The following is a 17,960-nucleotide window of genomic DNA, read 5'->3' as shown; positions in this document are numbered from 1 at the left end:
ATGTCTCTTTCAGAGCTCTACATATGGTATTATTGAGATGTCTCTTTCAGAGCTCTACATGTGGTATTATTGAGATGTCTCTTTCAGAGCTCTACATGTGGTATTATTGAGATGTCTCTTTCAGAGCTCTACATGTGGTATCATTGAGATGTCTCTTTCAGAGCTCTACATGTGGTATCATTGAGATGTCTCTTTCAGAGCTCTACATATGGTATCATTGAGATGTCTCTTTCAGAGCTCTGCATATGGTATCATTGAGATGTCTCTTTCAGAGCTCTACATGTGGTATCATTGAGATGTCTCTTTCAGAGCTCTACATGTGGTATCATTGAGATGTCTCTTTCAGAGCTCTACATGTGGTATCATTGAGATGTCTCTTTCAGAGCTCTACATATGGTATCATTGAGATGTCTCTTTCAGAGCTCTACATATGGTATCATTGAGATGTCTCTTTCAGAGCTCTACATATGGTATCATTGAGATGTCTCTTTCAGAGCTCTACATATGGTATCATTGAGATGTCTCTTTCAGAGCTCTACATATGGTATTATTGAGATGTCTCTTTCACTAGCATAGCCAGCATGGCACCTGGGAGAGTGTAGGGAGTCCACAGGTTGGTTAGAAACAAAAGGTGAGCCGGGCAGTGGTTGTGCACGCCTTTAACCTCAGCACTCGGGAGGCAGAGGCAGGTGGATCTCTGAGTTCAAGGCCAGCCTGGTCTACAGAGCAAGTTTCAGGACAGCCAGGGCTACACAGAAAAACCTTAACTAAAAAAAAAAAAAAAGGGGGGGGGGAAAGAAGAAAGAAAGAAGAAAGAAAGGTGATTAAAAAGTAGCACAGACAACTTGGGGACAAATTACATCTAGATTTATGGCACAGGTTGAAGTGCACCTTGAAGTTCAGAAAGTACAGGTCATTAGGTCATTTTCCCTAGGGCATGCCGGGAGACTGATAGTATCCCCCATCCCTGATGCCTCTAAGGTTTGTGTTCACCACAGAGTCCAGAGATGGAGTTGGCTCCATGCCTATCACTTATCCAGCAAAGGGCACCTTAAAAGAACCCATAAGGATACCCTCAATACGTCTCACTGTATTTCTTTTCTTGTTCTGGAGACAGGGTCTCACTGTGTAGCTCTGGTAACCTGGAACTTGCTATGTAGACCAGGCTGGCCTTGAACTCATACAGATCTGCCTGCCTCTGCCTCCTTAGTGCTGAGATTAAAGGAGTGCGCCACCAAACCCCGCCTAAACCTCATCGTATGTCTGATGTAGATGTAACTAAACTTCCTGCCCATGGAGGAGGAAAGAACATGCTAGCACCTGTCTCTAACAGTGCAGCCAAGAGCCCCAGCACCTTTCTATGTAAATGTTAACATGTATCCAACCCCTAAGAAATGCAGAACTCACAATATTTGCAGATAAACTTTTAATTTAATTATCTTGATAATATTAGAACATATTAGCACATATGTATACATATTCGCCCCATCTCACAGGTGAGAAAAGTGAGGCACAGAGGTTTACACCTTGTCAGAGATCACAGGCAGACTACATAGTGCTAGAGACAGAAGCACTATGTAGGCCAAGGCTTCCTCTCAAAGCCAAAGACTGTGCCATTACCACCATGTACTCTGCCTCTCAAGCTCACCTTAGTTCAACCAGGCTGGGCAGGAGGGTAAGTACTTGGTAGTCATACCCTCTGGGCTAGGCACTATGGAAATATCTATATCCTTCAGTCTCAGGCGAGCCCAGTAAAAGGAAGGGCTACTCACTGTCCACGAAGGGCTACTCACTGTCCACACTGGGTAAAAGACTAGAGAAGAGCCGGGCGGTGGTGGCGCACGCCTTTAATCCCAGCACTCGGGAGGCAGAGGCAGGCGGATCTCTGTGAGTTCGAGGCCAGCCTGGTCTCCAAAGCGAGTTCCAGGAAAGGCGCAAAGCTACACAGAGAAACCCTGTCTCGAAAAACCCAAAAAAAAAAAAAAAAAAAAAAAAAGACTAGAGAAGCTAAATGTCTGCTAAAGCCAGAGAAAGAGTGGAACTGAAATCCAAGGCCAGCCTGAGCTCCGCCCACTAGGTGTTCCATCATCCAGTATAGGAAACCAAAGAGAAAGGAGACCAGGAGGGAGGGAGGAAGTGAAGAGGTGGGGTAAGGAGGCTAGAACAGGGCTCCCAGAGTCTTCCTCAGGCCTGACAGCTGCTTCTGGCTTTCTTGGAATCCACAGGGAACCTTCAGACCTTCCCTTAGGGTTGCCTGGCTGTGGAGGGGGACCAGAGACCGATGACTCAAAGCTCCCTAGAAACCAGCCACTCCACTGCTCCTAGGCTCTAGTGCCCAGGCCTCAGGCTGGGTTGCTGGTGGAAGGCACTAGATGTTACGGTAGTTTTCACCAATACGCCTGTGCTTGTTTCAAGAGACCTGGGCAGGATGAGGAGCACTATCAACAGAGTATGATATCTCCTGATCTTCAGGCTTGGGCCAACAGAGATGAGGCTGGTGGGGATACCTCTTTAGGCGCACACAGCATGAAATCCTATACTGCCATGTGGGCAGGTCGGAAGTAGTGGCGGTAATTCAGTGCCCCAAAGCTAAAGACCAGAAGAAGGCATGAACTAGGATGGAAAGAATGTCTCTCCCCTACCCCACAGTGGATGGAGCCTCGGTGCAGCTCCCACCCAGATAGCTCAACGGACCTCCCCATCTCTAAGTTCCCGACTCAGCCTCCAGCAGCCCAAGCCTACAGAACATGCTTGGTAGAACTGAGCAAGTGAGTGGCACACAGCTGAGGCTTCAGTGGGCCAGGCTCCTACTACGGTACACCATCACTGCCAGGAATGCAGCCAAGAGTGCACTGGCTGCCCCAACCAACTTAGGCCAGGGTATTGAACTGACACAAGGCTCTTCCTCTTCTGGGGGCTCCTGGGTGGCTAGTGGCCCAGGATTTCCTGCCAGGAGGTTAGCACTGGGGTCTTCATTCACCTGGATCCTAAAGGACGAATACTCATTCTCCTCTGGACCATGATTGGGTTCTGAGTTCAAGGAGCTGCTAGGGCTGATGGCAAGGTCCATAGAGCAGCCTGAGAATGGCTCGTCCACCTGGGACACCAACACACCTGGCTTGCTCATCTCTGGCCTAGAGTGCAAGCTCTCAGGTCCGGGCAGGCTGCCTCTAGTGGTGACTGTGGTTGCCGGAAGCTCTAGGGTCTCCTGGAAACACAAGGAGAGTGTTAGAAGGGGTTCAGGTGACAGGTGGACAAGCTAGGTTATGTGGCCAGGGCATGAACTAGCCTCCCACGACAGCTGAGACATCAGTGACACATACACAGCCGGAAGTGACCAAGACCCTGCAGTAACCCTCCCAGGGCAGCCCTTCCCACTCACTGAGCTACTGTGAGTGTTATTGCCAGGGAGCCCTTGCTGGCGTGTGACCCATCTAGTACTACCTGGGCCTGAGAGCCACAAGGCAGCCACAAGATCCCAAGGCTTGTGAACTTGGTTCCTTTAGGTGAACAGCTGTAAGACTGGGAAAGTGGCTAGAGGGGTGACTGGGTTGGAGCAGCTGCTCTAAGCTGGATGCTTGAGACCACGGCCTAATGAACAGGGCACATGAGCCACCATGATCCGTTCCTCACTACTTGTCTACAAAATGCTACTGCTGAGCTTACTGTTGAGCTCCAAATGAGTTAATACACATGTCAGTGGGGGCGGTCCCATGCCCCACCCTGCTGAAGGTCCATGCTTAGAAGTTCTCATGCCTATCATTCCTCCTGGAAAACAAGGGGTAAGGGCTGGATGAGGCTGATTCCCTGTCCCAGTACCTTGAGAACCAGACCAGAGACAGCACAGAGACCGAAAGGGTCTGAGGGCAGGGCAGAGGACCAGCTTGTCTTGGCAAAGTGGACCGAGTCACTATTAGGAGGAACAAAAACTCACCTTGGCTCGGTTGCTGCTCCTGTCGGGTGGCATTATGTTGGCAGGTGCTTTGGCCACACTAGCAGGCACTTTGGATGGCATTGTGCCAGCATATGCCGAGTTGATGGGTAATTTTGATGGTGCTGTACTGGTGGGCACAGTAGAGGGCATTGCAGCAGTGGACTTTGTACTGATGGGCAACTTGGAGGACACTTTGGAAGACATGGTAGTCACCGGCACCACTTTGGCAGAAGAAGGCACTGAGCTGGTGGTCACAGAATTGGTGGGTACTTCCCCATCAGTGCTAAGACAGGTGGCAGCCTTGGCCTGGTCACCAGCTCCCTTTGTAAAAGCCAATCCAGTGGAAGAGGAAGACAAGGAGGTATCAGGAGATGGAACCGATGCCATGACCCCAGGCAAGTGGCTTGTCCGAAGGGCAGTACGTGGTAGGGGCTTGAAGGAAACAGTTGGAGACACAGGTCCATGGAGTGGTGTGGGAATGGAGTCAACACCTACAGGTAAAGAGACAAAACCAGAAACAAGCCCAAAGGATTGTTTTACATTGAGGACTAGAGAAGGGTCCCCATGCCCTTGGTTACACTGTCCCTACCACATCCGGTTTCCCAATTTCCTATCCATGGAGAAGACTCTTGCCCTCAGCCCTTGACATAGAACCCTAGTCTGTCCTATCACCAAAATAAAATGGCCTCTACCTTCATTCACACCCAAAAGCTTGGTGCTCATAAGTTATTCTTTTTTCCTTACACCCTGGACACTGGCCTCTTCTCCGACTTCTGCCTCTTCTACCTTGTCCTGGGCATAAGCATTAGTGTCCCGAGACATTCCCCTCACTGCTGTTCCCTGCTACCTTCTAGCAGGAGCAGTCCTGAATTACGAAAAGCAGGATGGCTCAAGAGAACCACTAACACAGTCAATTGAACCATAGGCATACGCCCCGAGGAATAAGGACCTTGTAGTCCCAGAAAGGGAGCTTGATCTGGAAAAACCAGAAATAGGTGGTAACAGTACATAAGGGTGATGACATCAGACTCTTCACAGACCTCTCAGGACACACATGCCAGGGCTGACAAACATCAGAAGTGGTGTCTGATGTCTCCCCCTAAACCTAATAGAAAATCTCCTGGTACCTGTGATCACAACATGCTACAAATGAAGTGCCCTTTACCCTCATGGTTCACAGCAGTATTTCCTGATAAATGTCTTGTGACAAGCTGACATGACAGAGCACAAACAGTGACTGAGGGCTGTTTGGGGATGAAAGAAGTCAGGAGCACTAAGTAAGATGATTTCCCCCAACCTTTAACTGTTCACACAGCAATTCTAGGGTCCTGAGGGCTGACCAGGCACCAGTGACAAACAGAACAGAGTTAGGAAAGTAGAGGTGAGCCATTGTAGTCTGGAAAGCCAGGGTGGATAGAGTATAGTCCTGAGGGGAGCACCGGGTTCTGACCCCTGACTGACTCATCTGGAGTTGAAACACTTTAGTGATTTACTGATATCTTGGTTACTTTTCAATCGCTGTGATAACATCATGACCAAGACAACTTATAAAAGAAATCACTTAATTTGGGGCTCACGGTTCCAGGGGGTTAGGTTAGAGTCCATGACCATCATGGTGAGGAGTATGGCAGCAGGCAGGCAAGCATGGCATTGGAGCCGTAGCTGAGAGATTACATCTGATCCACAAGCATGAGGCAGAAAAGAGAGAGAAAGAGAGAGAGAGAGAGAGACAGAGACAGAGACAGAGACAGAGAGAGAGAGCGAACTAGTGGGGATGGCACAGGCTTTTGAAACCTCCAAGCCCACCTCTTGGACACACCTCTTCCAACAAGGCCACACCTCCTAGTTCTTTCTACAGTTTCACCAACTAGGGACTAAGTATACATATGTTTGAGCCTCCAGAAGTCATTCAACCACCACAGCTGGGAACTAGAGATCTTGTGCAGAGTGGTGTTTAAGAGCTCCCTTGCCGGGTGGTGGCACACGCCTTTAATCCCAGCACTCGGGAGGCAGAGGCAGGCGGATCTCTGTGAGTTCGAGGCCAGCCTGGTCTACCGAGCAAGATCCAGGACAGGCACCAAAACTACACAGAGAAACCCTGTCTCAAAAAAGAAAAAAGAGAAAAAGAGCTCCTTTATCAGCTAGTCCTATGCTATCCTTCCCTTCTTCAGGCCCTTTTACCGGAGTGCAGAAATAGCCCTAACGCTCCCTCTCATGCAGGAATGTAAGGCAATACACACCTACACAGCAATCACACTTTCCAATGTGATTTTGCCAGTTTCTCCATTCTCGGAATCTGGGCTGGCCTTATCATTTCTTTTGACCACAGATTAAAGCAGGAGTGATAAGACCAGTTTTGAGCCTATGCCTCACAGCCCTGCCTCTCTTTTACCCAGAGCCTTGCCCAGATGCCATGAGTTGGGTTTGTGTGCTAGAGGATGAGAGAATGAAGAGGCACGAAGCCAATGGATAGTAGCAGAATAAATGCCTATGTCGGGAATACACGAGAGGATATCAAGACAGAAGACCCACCCAGCTGAGCCATGTGCTAATAAATGACTGCAATTTAAGCTGCTGCTACTCCACTTACACACACAGACACAATCACACACACACTCTGAAGTGAATACCCTTTATTCCTGTCCTGCATCCTGTCCAAGAAAGGCCAAGTGGTACTGTAACCCTAACCTTCACTTGGAAGGCCTAAGAGACCCTGTAATAGCACATTCTATGCATACTTGCTGTATGGGTGCCACTCAGTTCCGGTTCTTGACCCTGATGCTCTCTGGAGGGCTGAGAGCTGACAGCCTGCAGGTTAGGTGAGGGTATCAAAGAGCCGCCAGACGTCCTCGGGATGGCCCCAAAGCTGGCCTGTGGGGCTTGCTCTGAATTCTGCAATAGAGGAAATGGTAATAAGCAGTTGCTTCTCCCAAGAGCTGACAAAGAGCAGCAGATATTTATGGGGCATCTCCTTCCGGCCTCAGCTCCTATTTCCAGGATCCTGGGAACCCTTGCCTTGCTTCTGGCCATAGATAACCTTCACATACCGGGGGGGTAGCTCATCAATAATATACTTGTCTATTTTAAGTCTTGAGTCCCCAGAATCTATTTGGTTTTGTTGTTGCTGTTACTGTTTTGTTTTGTTTTGAGATAGGGTCTTACGTATCTCACTCTAGCCTTGAACTCGCTATATAGGTAAGAATAACTTCTGATCTGCCTGCCTCTACTTCCTGAGTGTTAGGCTTATAGTCGTGTGTCGTCATGCCCAGTTTATATGGTATTAGAAATTGAACTCAGGGTTGTATTTATGTTAGACAAGAACTCTACCAACTGAGAGCTACATCCCAGCCTTCCAGGATGACCTCAAGTGCTTTAAAAAAACAAAAAACCATGCCCTGCCCACGTTCCCTATCCATGTGCCTGTGTCTGGCTCTATAACCACTGCATATAGCTCTTTCCAGCAGTTTCTGCACAGACTCCATGGCTTCAGACCCACAGTCTGGGGTCTCTTCTATCCCATGGCTGACTCACTTCACCTCAGTAGAACTAGTTATCTTTCTCCCATACCTGACTTTACTGTTGACAATTAAGAGCCCTGTCACCATCCACCCCTGACTTCCTGAGCCTTCATCACCTCCCTCCCTTTCCAATCTGGTTACCCTCCAGTCTTTTACCCAGCTCAACATGTCACATGACCATTACAGAGACCTCAAAACCATGGCCTCCTAGGTAGCTGATGACAGAGTCTGAGGTGGCCACAGGCCTGGCCAGCAGTCAGGTAGCTAGTGAGGGAACCCTGATATTCTTAGCAGAGAGGCATGATTTTCAAGAGGTAGGAAGGGGCTTCTGGAAGGCTGGGTGGGCAGAAGTGGGCAGGCAGGCAGCACACAAAAGCAGGGACTTGAAGTAGACTGTGAGAACCTACCTCTACTGGGGACTTTGGTGGCTGGGTGTCCTGGACAGGCCTGGGGTAGCCTGTTTTCCCTTGGTAGTCACTGTCAGAGATGCTGTGGCCTGGAGCACACGCAGACGGTCCTGAAGTTGTAGGAGGAATTGCTGGGGATTCCAGTGGGGCTAGGGAGCGGAGTGAAGTCCCTAAAGAACAAAGATATGGTGATGTCCAGAAAGAATCAGAAGTATCCTGGTACTAGAAGAGGCCTGGAAGCTTTGGGATGTCTAGTCTCCCTTAAATAACTCCAGAAGCTGACCTGATGTGGGATGAGTTCTTTAGAGGTGATAAGCATCACTGGGGAGGGGGGAGGAGGAAGAGGAGCTGGAGGAGACAGGAAAGGTGGCAAGGGACATGGAGGGAGGACATGAGCCCAGGCACACTGTCAGTGGTCACTCCTCTCTGTCCCAAGGCTTTCTCCTCACCGCCGTCATCCCCAACTGACCCTTGCCATGGCCCATCTCTGACCCTGCCATTTCTATTTGAGAGAGCACTGTCAACTTCCATGAGTGAAGAGACCAACTTGGAAAGAAAGGAGAAAAAGAGAAAGAAAAGCAAACATGGTGTGTTCGAGATTGGCTTGATTTTTCTTCTGGATCTTCTCTTCAGGCCCAACTACCACCCCACCCCACCGCCGTCACATGACTTGGCAGGGTCATTAAGAGGAATTAAGGAGCAACTGGGCAGCTAGGTGTTGGGCTTGGAAACCTGGATGTTCTCAGAGAAACTGTGGGGAGGAAAAGAGAAATGAAGAGTGGGTGAATGATTGAGTGTAGACTCTACACTCTACACTGTAGAGAAAGGAGACAGGGGAGAAGGCGAGGACCAAGAAGGGAGGCAAATACCAGAGCTACAAAATTGACAGCAGGTGCCTTGTGCTGGGCATAGGGGAGGCATGGAACTCCAGCTACACACTCAACAGGCATCACCCAGTGGTGTCTATCTACTGCAGCCACACGTGAGGGGTGTGGCCATTAACCCCACTGTGACAGACTAAGAAATTCAGGGATATGGCCAAAGGGACATAGCTAGTAAGTGGCTCAGCTGAATTAAACCCAGGTATATCCTATGACGCAGCGTGATGGAGATAGAAAGTCAGGAGGTTATTACATGTAATTTAAAAAAAACATGTAATTAAAAAAGAAGGAGGAAGGCAGGAAGTACAAGGCAAAGGAAGAGGGAGATTGCAAGCCAGAGAAACAGGCAGGGACCCAGGCAGGAGACTAGGGCAGGATGCTCACCAGGAGGCAGGTAGCTCTGATAAACTCGAGTCACTTGCTCAGCTAGCCCAGGCAGCTCACAGATCTTCAGTGCGTGGATGAAGCACTGCACCCAGCCAACACGACGCTGGAGCTTATTGAAGAGTTCCCAGAGTGTGTCCTGGTTCCCTAGTTGCTTGTAGGAAGCCCGCAGTCGATCCTGGAAGACAGCACAGCCACCCTACTCAGGCCAGGTGGCCTAGCCTTTTCTCTACTCAGACGAGAGCGACTGCAAAGGGGACACTAAGAAAGCCACGAGGGGCCGAGCGGTGGTGGCACACGCACGCCTTTAATCCCAGCACTCGGGAGGCAGAGGCAGGTGGACCCCTGTGAGTTCGAGGCCGGCCTGGTCTACAGAGTCAGTTCCAGGACAGCCAGGACTGCCTCACAGAGAAAAACCTGTCTTGAAAAACCAAAAAACAAACAAACAAACAAAAATCAAAGAGAGCCCCAAGGGGAAGGCAGCTATACTTGAAACTGGGTGAGAGGCAGAACAAGGCCAGGATGGTAGCCCAAGTATGGAGTGAGGAGGAGCAATCAACAACAGGAAAAGGCTATGGCCATGTCTAGGTTTGCAGTCATTGTCCCATTAAGTGCTAAGATCATCCCTACTTTACAGAGGAGGTGGCAGAGGTTTAGCGGAAGCAAAGCAGCAAGGGGGTGGGGCCAACCTTGAATCAGGCAAAGAGAAGAGTGAATGAGTTGGGAAGGAAAAGGGGCCTATCAGCAATGGGATGAAAGGGGCAGAGAAGAAAAAGGAGGGGACCAAGAGTGGGAAGCAAGGCCCTGAGAGTACTGGGGAACTCTAGAAAAATGGCAGCAGCCGCAGTGTTTTTATTCACTGGATTCCCACTTGAAAACGATCAACCAGCTTGTAGTCCCAACACTAGGGAGGCTGAGGGAGGAGGATTACGGGTTTGAAACCGGACTGGGCTATATTATAAGACCATGTCTGAAGAAGAACGAGAAAGGAAGGAGGAATGAGGAAAGGGAGGGAGAGGAGGAGGAAGAAGAAAAGGAAGAGGAAAACTTGGTAGAGGACTAGGAGGAAGAGGAGAAGAAAAGAAAAACAAGGGACCATCCATAGGAAATATTTACGGCAAACCAGACGGCAGGGTGTCCTGATGAATGCCCCACACAAGGTGAGGCCAGTGCACTCTCTACTGTCCAGACCTGCACTGTAACAGTATTTGCACAGGAAACAACGGTGCTCCTGAGACACCCAGAAACGGGAGACCTCAACAGCACACAGGCCAAGTTGCTGGGAGCACAGAAGCCCATGCCATCTGAGAAGAACCAGAATATAAACCACTGTGCTAGCTGGTGAGTGCAGGAGCCCGCAGTAAGTCCTGGTGTGGCAAGACACTGGTGAAGTCCTCAGAACTAACACTCCAGACTCTATCCCAAGATAAGGTGCGATCAGAGAATGAATCAAAACAAGATCCAAAGACAAGCAAAGAGAAGGTTCTGAAAAATAGAGAGCCAGAGCCTGGAAACGTGCTGATCTGGTGCCATGTTCTTGAGTGCAACATAAAAAACGAAAGGAGATCAACAAGGTTAGAAAAGCCACTGTGAATACGCTTGATCTTAAAGTCAGAAAAGCAGGGCAGACAGCAGCCTCAGAGGCCCTGGCCTGGGAGAAGGGCTGGGACAGGCTGAACGTGGATGGCACAGCCCTGCACCCAATGCTCTGGCCCAGCTGTGGCATCCCTGGCTCACCTGGTCACTGGCTGTGAGGCAGGGCAGGTAAGGCAGGATCTCCAGAACGTCAAGACAGCAAAACTTGCTGTGGTTGTCGCGGATATACTTATAGGTCTTGTCCTCAGCAAATGTCATGGCTGCTCAGCTTCTGGAGTAGACTCCGGCCCTAGGAAGGGTGGGATGGGCTGAGAGAGATGGACTGGAAGAAAGATCACACAGGGCAATTCTTTCTCAGCTTTTAGAATCTTTGCCTTTTTAACTTTCACTTCTTTCTTTTTTAAAATATTTCTTTCATTAATTTTAAAAACTATGTGTATGTGCGTGGGTATGGGTGTGGGTACGTGCATTGGGGAAGGTGCCTGGGGAGACCAGCAGAGGGCACTGGAACCCCTGGAGCTGGAATTACAGGCAGTAAGCTGCCAGACATGGGAGCTGGGATTTGAACTCTGGTCCTCTGAACAGCAGTGTACTCTCCTAACTGCTGAGCCACCTCTCCAGGCCTAATCTTTCATTTCTTTAAACAGCCTGTGTTATTACTGACTGGATCCAGAGACTCTCAAAAAATTTCCTTAAAAGTGAATTGATGAGCAGAGAGCCATCCACCTAGGGCCCACTTCTGCCTTTTGGGTTTAATCATTTTCTAAGGGTTTGGTATCACTGTGCCATCAGCTGCTAAGATTGTGGAAGGTACTGGATCCCCTCTATCTCTAAGGAAGGACAGTACAAGAGTCACCTATAAATGCTGCTGCTTTGGGGCATACTGAAAACAAGCAAAAGGAGCTGTCTGATATGATGACAGGATAATTCTACTGTAAAGATGGAGGAAATGCAGCACCAAGAAATTGGGGGGCTCACTAGCTACTTGAAGCCCAAACAACTAAGGGCCCTCAGATCCGATTGTTTCTGGATCATGATGCAGGTCCACCAGTTTGCCATATACACATATGTATGTTCTCACGGGAGAAAACTGAGTTCACTACACTGAAGTCACTTTATGGCTCAGGGCAATTACCAGCCTTTTCCATAAAATGGTTTGGAGAGGGGCTGGAGAGACGGTTTAGTGGAAAAGAGAACTTACTTGAGAGCACCAGTGAAGAGATGGATTAGAGCAGCGGTTCTCAACCTTCCTACTGCTACAACCCTTTAGTACAGCTCCTCACGTTGTGATGACCCCAACCATAACATTATTTTTGTTGCTACTTCATAACTGCAATTTTGCTACTTTTATGAATCGTAATGAATATCTGTGTTTTCTGATGGTCTTAGGCAACCCCCGTGAAAGGGTCTTTTGGAGAACCACTGGTTTAGATGGGTTAGTGGAAAAGAGCACTTGCTGCTTTTCCAGAGGACCTGAGTTCAAGTCCCAGCACCCACATCTGGTGGCTCAAAACTGCCCGTAATTCTAGTTCCAGGAGATCTGACTCTCTCTTCTAGTCTGCACACACTTGGTATATACCCAGACAGACGTACACATAAATTTTTTTAAATCTTTTTAAAAAATGGTTCAAAGAGCTTTGCAACACAGTGGCTCAGGCATATACGCTTAAATTTTTAAAAATATTTATTTTTCAAATTATTTATGCATATGGGTATTTTGCCTGCTTGTATGTGTACACACCACTTTTGAGCTTGGTGCCCATGGAGGCCAGAAGGTGACATTATATTCCCTGGAACTGGAGTTACAGTTGTGAATGGCCATGTGGATGCTGGGAATCAAACCCAGGTCCTGTGGAAAAGCAGTCAGTGTTCTTACCACTGAGCCATCTCTCCAACCCCAAGATTTATTTATATTTTATGTTCATGGGTGTTTTGCCTGAATGTATGTCTATGCATCATGTGCCTACAGACACCAGCAGATGGCATCCAATCCCCTGGAACTGAGTTACAAATGGTTGTGGGTACTGGGACTCAAACCTGGATCTTCTGGAAAAGCAGCCAGTGTTCTTAACCACTGAGCCTTCTCTCCAGCCCCCTTAAGCTTAAATTTTTTAAATAAGCCACTTTGAAATTCTTATTCATTTATTATTGTATGTATATGATGGGTATGTGAATGTGTATACACACATGTCACAAGCACACATACGAAAATCAGAGAACAACTTTTGTGAGTTGATCCTCTTCTTCCATTTTGGGTTCCAGGGCTTGAACTCGGGTCACGGGGCTTACACAGCAAGCTCTTTTACCTGCTGAGCCATTTCACTGGCCCTACATTTAAACATTTAAAGTGCCTTAAACGCAAGCCAGCATGACTTATGCAGCACCACAGCCTGCAATTCCACATGCATTTGTTTACTTGTCTCTTATCTGCCCTCCCCAGCAGGGCTAAGAAAGACAAGGTCTGTGCCCACCACATCCAATCTGTGTTCTACCGGAGTGGAAATGCTCACGGATCAGCTGGCACACAGCTAGATGACAAGTCCAGAGAGTAATTCTGCGTATGAAGAAAGGAAAACGAGACGACGGGACAGAACTCCAGGAGGAAATACCCTGCTTGAACTGAGGTGATCGAGGAAGGCCCTCTGACTGGTAACATCTGAGCTGAGGGCTCTTCACTGCGAAAAGACTCGAGTCTTGGGCAGAAGGCAAAGCAGACGCAAGTGCTAAGATGTGTGTTTCTCTTCACACACTCCAAGTCCTCGGAGCTTGGGGTGTGTGAAGAGAAAGTAGGTGAGTGAAATGGTTCGGAAAGCTAAGAGGGGTGGAGGTCAATGTCAAAGAGGGGGCTAACACGTGAGGTGGTGTGGGAAGGACTCTGGGTTTTATTTGGTGTGAAACGGGGGATCACTGGAAAGCGGAATCTCTAACTTGGCACTGCAGAACTCTCTGGAGGTTCCAAGGCCTTTGGGAAGCCCAGGATGGAAGGAGGGTGACAAGGGGGACAAGTCAGGAGACCAAGTGGAGATGATGATGGGTGTGGCCAGAATGGCCACCACAGAGGTGGGGGAAAGGATCAAACACTGTTTCTTGGGAGCTGGGGCAAGGAAGGTGCCATTTACTACACTAGGGAAGTCAGGGAAGAGCCATGGGAAGACGGCACCTCAGACCTCCATTTTGACAGGTTTAACATGCTGTTGGATTCCAAGAGGATTGTTCAAAAGAGAAGACGGAAGGAGGGGAAGAGAGAACCTAGTGCTCTTTATTGAATATGAGGCCTCCGGGAGACAGCGGAGCTGCTGCAGGTGCAGGCCCCTGCCACATGGGAGATGAAGTACCAGTTCTGCCTAGTGACCTCAGCCCCATGTTACCACCTTCAGGCTAACTACCAAAAGCTACATTCCTACCAAGAGCTATAGCTGGAAGGTCAGGAGATCAGGGAGGCAAGATTAGGGCCTTCAGGAGGTGAAAAAGAATAGCTCTGTGGAGGACCGACAGGCTGATGAAGCCCTTCCCCCTCCTTACCCAAGTCACCTAAAAAGACACGATGAGGCAATCAAATCAGCAATTTCTGCAGTCCAGCCACAACACTGACTGCACAGAAGGGCGGCATGGAGCCTCACCAAAAGCAGAGGAAGCTCACATTTGTTCGTTTCTTGAAGGGTCACTGCTACCAGGAGCAGCCTACGGCCCTTTCACACAATCACAAGTGAGAAGGAAGTGATACTGTGCTACGCAGCTGACCGTGTGGGACTTGAACCCAGACTTTTTGCCGTGGACTAACAGAGCATAGAAGCCCCAGCAGCAGGAGAGCCACACACACAGTCCATCTTTATGACCTTGGCACTGCCGGGGGACAGGACTTGAGGGTGAGAAGATTCGGCATTTAGGCTCTTTGAAAACATTAAATTCTCCCAGACACAGCTGGCGTTAATACTGCCCTCACTGACATTCACTTGAGTTCTGAGATCAAGGCCAAATGCCCTTCAAGTTTCTGAAGCTTCGCAGTATCCAAAGAAGATTTGTTTTGGGGTTTTGTTTTGTTTTGCTTTGCTTTCCTGTGTTTTCATCCTTTTCCTAAAACTTCTGTACCATCGCAGAGAAAAGGAGATGGCAGGGGGGTCCTGGACACAGCAAAGCTTCCGACCTGGCTCCCATGGAGCTTCTGACCGAGTCACGGAAAGAAATACCCACACTCCCGAGGGACAGGTCTCCTGGCCTCAAACTAGATTCCTGGCGGGACCCAGATCTCCAAGTGCAGGGAGGCTGTTTTGAACAGGTGTCACTGTCCACAACTTTCCAGACCCGGGATCAGGCCGCAGTCCGGACTGGCAGGCCTACTCCCTGGCACAACTGCCACAGGTCGTTGAGCGCGGCCATGCCTCGCTCGAGTCACCAGGGCCAGGGAGAGGCAGGAGGCACTCCAAGGTTCTTCCTGTCCAGCCTGGGCAAACGCTCTGCACCACCTACCTGCTCACTAAGGGTGCTGGATGCGGCTCGAGGAACTCCCAGGGTCCCGAAGCCCAGTGGGGCGGGCCGCGCTCTCCCATAATCCCGTTCTGGAGCCTCCCGGACCCCGCGTGCCCAAGCCCCGGGCGCTCCTGTGGACTCCGAGCCAAGGCCCCCTCCTTGATGGGCGTTGCTGAGCACTGAGCCCTGAGAACCCACTCCCCGGCTGCAAACTTACCGAGAGGAAACCAGACTAGGCAACAGGTTGACCCGCATGCAACCCGGCAGAACCCTCCCAGATGAAGAGGGCGGGGCGGGGCGGGGCGAGCCGCGCGGCCATTGGCCAGGGCGTAGGGAGGAGCGAGGGAGGGGTGGGGCCGGAAGCTCGGCCATTGGCCGGGCAGGGCCTGGACGGGACGGGTAGGAGGCGTTGCTGTTGGCTGGGCAGGAAGGGGCTGGGCCAAGCAGGGCCAGGCCGGTCTTGGGGCGGTTGGATGAGCCCCGAGTTTCCCGAGACTCTGGTCTAGCTGCAAGTGCTTCTTAGGCCTTGCTTGGGGACCGTTCAGGTTCCCTGTCGAGGCGTGAAGGGAGCAGATCATTCTCTCCCTGCTTGGTCTAGAGCAGTTTCCAGGGGAAGTCCAGAAGCCCAGAAAACTGGCGTTCTTGGATTCTGTCCCACGCTCCTCAAGCAAAGCAGCTCTTCCAGCACTGGAGGAGAGAGGGTCTCCAGTACTTGGCACACATAAAGGGTGGGGTGTCACGCAGATGTCACAGGGGTGTGAGTGCCTAGCCAGGCGACATGAGTGGGGACCGTGGGATTATGATGCAGCAGGACTTTGAGACATGCACCCGTGTCTGGCGGCTTAGAACCGCTTGTACCTTCCAGCACCAGGGTGACCCAGCACCTTTGACCTCTACTGGCACCTGTACTCAATGTACACATACCCAGGTAATTAAAACCAAGATTAAAATAATTTTTAAAGCTACATCCACTAGAAAAGGTTATAGTGGCTTTATTCATAATAAGCAAATCATGAAACCAATTCAGATGTCCATCAATAAAATGAGTGGGCAATCTGTGACTAGTGCACAGCAGTCAAAGGTCACAACTTCTTGATGCACGTAACAGGGATAAGATCTCACCATAGTGGGATAGGTGCCATGGCTAAATGGTGCTCAGCTAACAGAGACAAAATAATGCATGCTTTGTGCTTCCAGTCACGTTTCAACAAGAAGTAAAAACTAATGTACTGTAGTGGTATTTGCTCTGCCCATGACTTCGGGCTATAGGGCCTGAAGGAGCAGGTGCTTCTGGCCGTTGTTCATGACTTCTTAAAGGGAAAGAGAGCGGGGTCACGTGGTCTCTTCTTCCTTTCATTTACATATTTATTTTTTATCCTGGCATGATTGAACTCCAGACGACCTGGGAATTGAACCTGGGTCCTCTGGAACATCAGTCAGCGCTCCTAACTGCTGAGCCATCTCTCTCCTCTAAACCCAAGCATGGGTTTCATAACAGAAAAAGTAGGAAGTTCTGTCTCATATTGGAAGAGCCGACTGGTATGAGACAGAAGAAAACCAAATAATCTAGGGACCATTGTTGTCAAGATTCTGTTTCTTTCCATGCTTATCCTTGATTTCTGGGAATCCTTCCTTGCATGTCATGTCATCCTAAAATCCAAAGTTTCCATTTTGATATTAATAATGTTCAAGTTTTCCACAGTGAAAAATAAGTCTTCCCAATAGCAATCTCTGAAGTCTCCAGAAGGAAGACAGGGCCCCACAACAACGACTCTACTTGGTCCAGAATGATGCCATTGTACCTAAGAATATTACTCAATGGTCAGCCTTGGACTGATAATTCTTGAGGACAGTTCCAAGATGAGATGATCCATCATACTATACTTCTAGCCAGAATCTCAGACAATCTTACCCATTACTCTGAAACTGGTTACAGACTCTACAGCTAGTTCTATGGAGACCTAACTATCTAAGCTTTCTTACAGGACCCCACAGAGATATTTTTGCCCCCTAAATAGCAGGAAGACATTCTAAGAAAACGACACCCTTCTCCCAAAGGTTTCATTTTTCTCAGGGTTATAGATGGATGGTTATGGGGTTAGGGGTGGAACAATTAAATTTAGACTCAGTATTCTCCTTTAGAAAAGAAAAAGGAGAATGGATAGGTATAATATATTAAGGTAGATTATTGTATCTACTAGTAAACTGATTTAGCAAACTATTAGCCTTGGATAATTTGCACTGATATGGACTCTTGTTCATTTGATACAAATATAAACTATTCTTATTTAAAATAATTTGTATATTGATACAAATACAAAACTATATTTGTTGTATTGTACATATATTTCTACTCCTGTTTGAAATATTTTATATATTGATACAAATGTAAAATTATATTTGTCATACTATATGTATGTTCTACCTTTGTTTAGGATATTTTGTATATTGATACATATTAAGGATATTGTTGTCATATTGCATTATACATTCCTACCTCTGTTTAAGATATTTTGTGTGTTAGGGGCTGGAGAGATGGCTCAGAGGTTAAGACCACTGACTGTTCTTCCAGAGGTTCTGAGTTCAATTCCCAGCACCCATATGGTGGCTCACAACCATCTGTAATGAGATCTGGCACCCTCTTCTGTGTACATAATAAATAAATAAATCTTTTTAAAAAAAGAAATTTTGTGTATTGTCACAGTTTTAAGGTCATTGTCCTCATACATCTGCTTACAGACTGTTTATCTTGTTAATGTGAAGCCTTAGTCCT

At 48.6% G+C, this 17,960-nt stretch overlaps 1 protein-coding gene across 4 annotated transcripts; it reads right to left on the bottom strand.

Moving 5' to 3' along the window:
• Window positions 1-1,998: 1,998 nt before the first annotated feature.
• Window positions 1,999-15,891, bottom strand: Mavs (mitochondrial antiviral signaling protein). Of its 4 annotated transcripts, none has more exons than XM_059261453.1 (7): window positions 15,405-15,891; window positions 10,862-11,042; window positions 9,125-9,302; window positions 7,860-8,029; window positions 6,673-6,826; window positions 3,935-4,425; window positions 1,999-3,208 (listed from the first exon to the last, which is right to left on the bottom strand). In XM_059261453.1, the coding sequence occupies exons 2-7, from the start codon at window positions 10,976-10,978 to the stop codon at window positions 2,792-2,794; spliced, it is 1,527 nt and encodes a 508-aa protein (XP_059117436.1). In that variant the 5' UTR covers window positions 10,979-11,042; window positions 15,405-15,891; the 3' UTR covers window positions 1,999-2,791. The 4 variants fall into 4 exon arrangements, with proteins under 4 accessions (XP_059117436.1, XP_059117437.1, XP_059117438.1 ...); XM_059261454.1 differs by having other exon boundaries at window positions 10,862-11,009; XM_059261455.1 differs by lacking the exon at window positions 15,405-15,891 and adding an exon at window positions 15,188-15,398.
• Between the last annotated feature and the right edge of the window lie 2,069 nt (window positions 15,892-17,960).

This window comes from Peromyscus eremicus, chromosome 4, assembly GCF_949786415.1.
Source record: "Peromyscus eremicus chromosome 4, PerEre_H2_v1, whole genome shotgun sequence".
NCBI lineage: Eukaryota > Metazoa > Chordata > Mammalia > Rodentia > Cricetidae > Peromyscus > Peromyscus eremicus.
The sequence above is the reverse complement of the archived record's forward strand: the minus strand, read 5'-3'. Positions and strand labels throughout refer to the sequence as shown.